Source organism: Chrysemys picta, chromosome 13 (assembly GCF_011386835.1).
Source record: "Chrysemys picta bellii isolate R12L10 chromosome 13, ASM1138683v2, whole genome shotgun sequence".
In the NCBI taxonomy this organism is placed as follows: domain Eukaryota; kingdom Metazoa; phylum Chordata; order Testudines; family Emydidae; genus Chrysemys; species Chrysemys picta.
In genome coordinates this window covers 2,093,966-2,100,073 of record NC_088803.1, presented here as the reverse complement: position 1 = coordinate 2,100,073, position 6,108 = coordinate 2,093,966, and the positions used below count along the sequence as shown (strand labels likewise).

Here is a 6,108-nt window from a genome sequence, read left to right as displayed (position 1 = left end):
GTGTGGTGTGTCTTGGATGGAAGCTGGAGGCATGTAGGTAAGTGTAGCGGTCAGTAGGTTTCCGGTATAGGGTGGTATTTATGTGAACATCGTTTATTAGCACAGTAGTGTCTTTGTTTGCTGTAGCTTTGAACTTAAGGCTAGAGGGGGGTCCTCTGGGCTCTTTGAATCTGATTACCCTGTAAAGTTATTTTCCATCCTGATTTTACAGAGATGATTTTTACCTTTCTTTCTTTAATTAGAAGCCTTCTTTTTAAGAACCTGATTGATTTTTCCTTGTTTTAAGATCCAAGGGGTTTGGATCGGTATTCACCAGGGAATTGGTGGAAGAGTCTCCCAAGGCTATCCAGGGAGGAAAAGGGTTTTGGGGGGAAGACAGAGTTTCCCAAATAACTCATAAATCATTTGGGTGGTGGCAGCAAAAGCAGATCTAAGCTGGTAGAGAAGCTTAGAAGTTTTCATGCAGGTCCCTACATCTGTACCCTAAAGTTCAGAGTGGGGAAGGAACCTTGACACCTGGAAAAGCAAAGATCCTGGAAAAACTCATCCATGGCTGCATTTAAACTGCAACAACATTACAATGACACCACAAAACCCCAAATTGCCTTTTTCATGTCATATTCCATAGGTTATATTTATTTAATTATATGTCTTGATAGAGCCCATGGCAGACATGGAGAGATGGACTGGAGACTGGAGAAATCAGACGTTTATCACAGAATTCATCCTGCTGGGATTCGGGGATCTCCCTGAACTGCAGACTCCTCTCTTCCTGATGTTCCTGGTGATCTACATTGTGACCGTGGCAGGGAACATCCTCATCGTTGCGCTAGTTGTGGCTGATCAACATCTTCACACCCCCATGTACCTCTTCCTGGGGAACTTGTCCTGCTTGGAGACCTGCTACAGCTCCACCATCCTGCCCAGGATGCTGGCCAGTCTCCTGACTGGGGACAGGACCATTTCTGTCCCTGGCTGTGTAGCACAACTTGATTTCTTTGGTTCCCTGGTAGCTGTAGAATGTTGTCTCTTATCAGCGATGTCTTATGATCGGTATTTAGCGATATGCAAACCACTGCATTATGCAGCCCTTATGAATGGCAGCGTCTGCTTCCGACTGGCAGCTGGGTCTTGGGTAAGTGGGTTTGTGTCTTGCACCGTCATGACATGTTGGATATCACAAATGACTTTTTGTGGCCCTGATGAAATTGACCATTTCTTTTGTGATTACACCCCGTTAGTAAAACTGTCCTGCAGTGACACCCACTTGATGGTTCTTGTGACCTTCCTGTTATCCTCCACATTAACACTGCCTCCCTTCCTATTAACCCTGGCATCCTATGTGTGCATCATCACCACCATACACAGAATCCCATCCACCGCCGGCAGGCAAAAGGCCTTTTCCACCTGCTCCTCCCACCTCATTGTGGTGACACTCTACTATGGGACCCTGATCATTGTCTATCTGCTGCCAGACACCGACACGCTGAGAGACCTGCACAAAGCACTGTCTCTCTTCTACACAGTCCTGACTCCCCTGGCCAATCCGCTCATCTACAGCCTGAGAAACAGAGAAGTGAAGGAGGCTCTGAGGAAAGCTGCTAGTGAGGCTGTGAATTTCAGAACAAATAGCAAACTATTTTGTATGTAGTTATTGTACGTTGCAATAAAGTCAAGATAATGGGAACTCATCTCGTGGTGTGATGCTGTGAACCACAGCTCGTCCAGGCAGCCCTTACCCACTAGAGCAGTTCTGTTAAATACAACGGGACACTGCTGTCAGGAAGAGCTACCTGTATGAATAAGGGGAGCAGGGCCAACAATCCCTGACTCAGGGATGAATGGACCTTAGATCTGCCTGGGGAAATAGAGCCAATGGGGCAGAACCCATCCAGTTCCTACTGAACTCAACTGCATTTATTACCCATTGACATCAATGGTAGAAGCAGGCGGTTGGAAATGGTGAATTTCCCCGCAGTGCGGAGGGTCTGTCTAAACCACATGTGTCACTCATTTCCACACCAAGGCCCTCTGTTCAGCAGTGAAGTGTAAAAGAAGTGGCCTGTAGCCTTTGTGTAGACCCTTCACAGCGGGGTGGATTTCATCCTCTCTCAGAAGTTGTCTTTCACAGGGGTTGTATCAGCGGCATTTTTCAATACATGTTGAAGATTGATATTCACCTGTTTGTCTGGTTAATGTAAAAACAATATATGGTGGCTTTTTTAGAGTGCCCTAATTGCTCTTTATCTCTCCAGTCTTGGAATCCACTGAGGTTACAACAGAAGCATGTGTCAATAAAACTTGGGACTGATCTCTCTCAGATAAATTATCAAGGAAAATCTAGTGGGTTTTTACGCTACTAATGGTGGTTTAAATGAAGTAGTAATCAGAAGATGTTATGTTAAAAATGTAATTGTAACCCTTCTGCCCATCTAAGTTGGCAGTAACAAGGGCCGGGTTCTATATCTAGAGGTTCCGTTTCAATAACGCAATGCAAAACCGGCTCGATTCCCCACCCAGTGACCTGGGACAATTACATACCACCCCCTGGATGCCTCTAAGAGGCAATACTTCCCCTCTCACAAGCACGGAGTCTGAGTGTAACAGAAAATGTTTAATAACATGAGGTAAATGACATCAGCATTAAATTGGAAAAACACCACAAACAGGATTCATAACACAAACCATGAGCAAAAAACCCACCCCAGCAAATTGGGCTGTGTCCTTTCCCATTGGTTCTTGAAACCAGCAACCCAAGGATCACCAAAGTCCCAAAAGTCCAACAACCCCAAAGTCTCTTCGGTCCAGCAACCCAAGAATCACCAAAGTCCCAAAAGTCCAACAACCCCCCGCCAAGTCTCTGACCCTGGTCAGTGCAGCCCCAGAGTTCAAGGGGAGGGGGGCACGCAGGGTGTTAAGGGGCACCTTACGTGATCCGAGGCCGACCGGCTGCCTCTCCGTGGGGTTCCGCCGCAGCCTTCTCCACGAGCCGCTCCACTCCACCAGCTGTCCTGTGAGCTGCTCCCGCCATCCACGAACTGCTCTGGCAGCTGCTCCGCTCACCAGCCTGGGAGCCACTCAGCTCTGCTCCAACCATCCCTGCGAGGCTCCACTCTGCTAGCTGCTCCGCCAGCCGCTTAGCAATATAGCTTCAGGCTCCCCCACTAGTTAACACAGCCTCAGTGATCTCAGCTCTTAATAACTTTAGCTCTTTTGTGATTTCAGCTCTTAGCAATTTCAGCTCATAGTAGGGGAGCCCCAGTGCTACTGCACCATTGGCCCAAAGTGAATTCAGCTCAGCAGTGTGTAACTAGACTCCTAATAGAATCAAAGTTAGCTCTGATATTCAACAGTGGAGGGAGGAGGTAGTGCAATTGGTGTTTCAAACCCTCAGAGGGGGCCCATACAATCAGCTACAAAAACCTGTCCCCATCCTCTCTCCCTTCACTGGGTTTTGTAGCCCATGCCCCTTGTCAAGCAAGTGCTACTTAGGTAATGGTGAGTCCTTCCGTCATACAACAGTTCCACTGGCCTTGATTCACAGAATCAGCGTAACAAAGCTTTATTCTTCCTGCCCCAATAACAGAGAAAACTGGGGATCCCACACCAGGCAAAGTAACCACTTTCAGTTGCTGTTGTTTCATGCCAGGCGAGTGGGTGTGCCTATGCAAACAAGATCAGCCCCTGGAGTTCTTTTCCACACTCGCCATAATTCACCACCAGATGTCAGGGTAGAGCTCATCCTGACTCTGCTTACATCCTCCCCCCAGCCGAGAATTTGTCGTCCCGACAAATCACACTCCCTATTATAACAACTCAGTGGTTCCCTCCAAAGGGCCTCAGATAGCCCACTTTAGCTTCCACAAACCTGTGTGCTAAACATATTGGTTCCTCACTAGTCACCCCAGGTGCATCATAAGTCAACCATTTTACTGGCCTTATTACCCTGTCTCGTCTATTGAGAATCTCTGTTGCCGTGGTAGGGGGGACAGCCTCTTGAACGACAGATGGAGAGGTTTCCTTTGGGGGCCCCTCGGCTACTGGCATAGGCCCCTGCATTTATAGTTCTAACAGTGGAGGGTCCAAGGTGCCCAGGACATCCTCCACCTGTATGTCTCCACTGTCCAATAACCTGTGTGTGTCATCACATGGGGGTCCCACCAGTGGCTCAGGGGTGTCAGGAATGGGCCTAAATACTTCTGCCATGGGGTTTAGGGTGGAAGAGGCAGAGCTCTCTTTTGATTCAGCTGATCGAGACTGAAATCTTGTCTCCATCCCAGGATACACCATGGTTGTGTCTTCCTCCTCAGACTCCCTCTCGGATGTGCTGCATAGGGGTAGGTTAGCTGCAGGGGGCTGGCTGTCCACATTGGAGGGCAGCTTTGGTCCAGCACCTTCGTTCTGCCCGGTTGCCTTGTTGTGGCCCATCTCATAAGTGCTGCCTACCAGTTCTCCCACAGAGAGCAAAAGGTTTCTATGCACTGTCTTTGTCTGCCCTGGACCCTTTTCAGGTTTGATCTTGTAGACCGGCAGGTCTCCTAGCTTTTCCATCACCAAATAAGGTATTGCCTTCCATCTGTCGGCTCTCTTGTGTTTGCCAGCAATACCCAAATTTCGCAGCAGGACTCTGTCCCCCGGCTGGAGCTCTTGTAAACGTACCCTAGCATCATATCGATGTTTGTTGTGGTCTGCGTTCTTCCGAGCCACAGATGTAGCTAAGTGATAAGCATCCCGCAGCTTTTCTCTTAGTCGGGATACATATTGCTGATGAGTTTCATAGCTATCTCCATCCTCTGATACACCAAAGCACAGGTCTATGGGTAATCTTGGTTCTCGCCCAAACATTAAGAGATATGGGGTGACTCCTGTAGCATCATTCTTTGTGGCATTGTAGGCATGCACCAGAAATGTGACATGTTGGTTCCAGGTTGCCTTCTGCTCTGGCCACAAAGTCCCCAACATATCTAATAGGGTTCGGTTGAACCTCTCTGGCTGAGGATCACCTTGTGGGTGATAAGGCGTTGTCCTAGACTTTTTAATTCCCGCTATCCTCAGCACCTCCTTCAGAAGATGACTTTCAAAGTCCCGCCCCTGATCCGAGTGTATCCGGGCTGGAAATCCATAAACTGAGAAATATTTCTCCCACAGTACTCGAGCAACAGTGGTGGTCCTCTGATCACGTGTGGGATATGCCTGCGCATATCGCATATAATGGTCAGTCACTACTAGAATGTTCCCAATATTCCTCTTGTCTACTTCTAAAGACAAGAAATCAATGCATACCAGTTCCAAAGGTTTGGTGCTGGTGATGTTCTTGAGATATGCAGCCCTCGTGGGCAGAGTTTTCCTTTGAACACATCGAGCGCAAGTCTCACATTTCCTACGAACATCTTCAGCCATCCGGGGCCAATAGAATCTACTACGAATAAGTTCCAGGGTCCTCTCCATCCCTAAATGTCCAAAGTCATCATGCAGGGCCCTCATGGCCAGGGCTCTGTACTCTTTTGGCAGCACTAGCTGTGCTCGGTGCTTTTGTAAAGGGTCTGTGGTCACTTGGTGTAGCACTCCCTGAATCAGTTTTAGTTTGGTCCATTCTCTCAATAGTAGTTTACCCTCCGGGTTAGGTGGGACAACCACAGCTGTGCTTCGCCCCTCCCGTTTGGCAAGTAGTGTATCACGAATGTCAATACCTTGCAGCTGGGCTTCCTGCCAGTCAGCCGCATTGAGCATGGGCAAAGGAGATTGGTCCAACGCAATATAGTTCACTGAAGCAGAAGGCACGCATTCAGGGGGCAGGCCCAAAGCTTCTGCAGCACATCCATGAAGGCTCTCATGGGACTCTGGCTCTCGGCGACTCACACTGCAAATAGCCCTCACTCCATCTGTGGGTATCACAGCAACTCCTGGTGCCTGTGGACGCCTGGACAATGCATCTGCATCTACATTGCTTCTCCCTGATCGGTATTGAATGCTGAAGTCATAGCTAGCCAAAGCGGCCACCCATCTTTGCCCTGTAGCATCCAGCTTAGAACTTGTTAACACATAGGTCAGTGGGTTGTTGTCTGTCCACACCTGGAACTGAGCACCATATAAGTAGTCTCGAAATTT

The 6,108-nt window shown here is 48.5% G+C and overlaps 1 protein-coding gene across 1 annotated transcript; it reads left to right on the top strand.

Annotated features, from left to right (window-relative positions):
- The first annotated feature begins 664 nt into the window (after positions 1–664).
- On the top strand, positions 665–1,692 carry LOC135975501 (olfactory receptor 10A4-like). Its single transcript, XM_065566717.1, has one exon. The coding sequence runs from the start codon at positions 665–667 to the stop codon at positions 1,649–1,651; it is 987 nt and encodes a 328-aa protein (XP_065422789.1). The 3' UTR covers positions 1,652–1,692.
- The last annotated feature ends 4,416 nt before the right edge of the window (positions 1,693–6,108 follow it).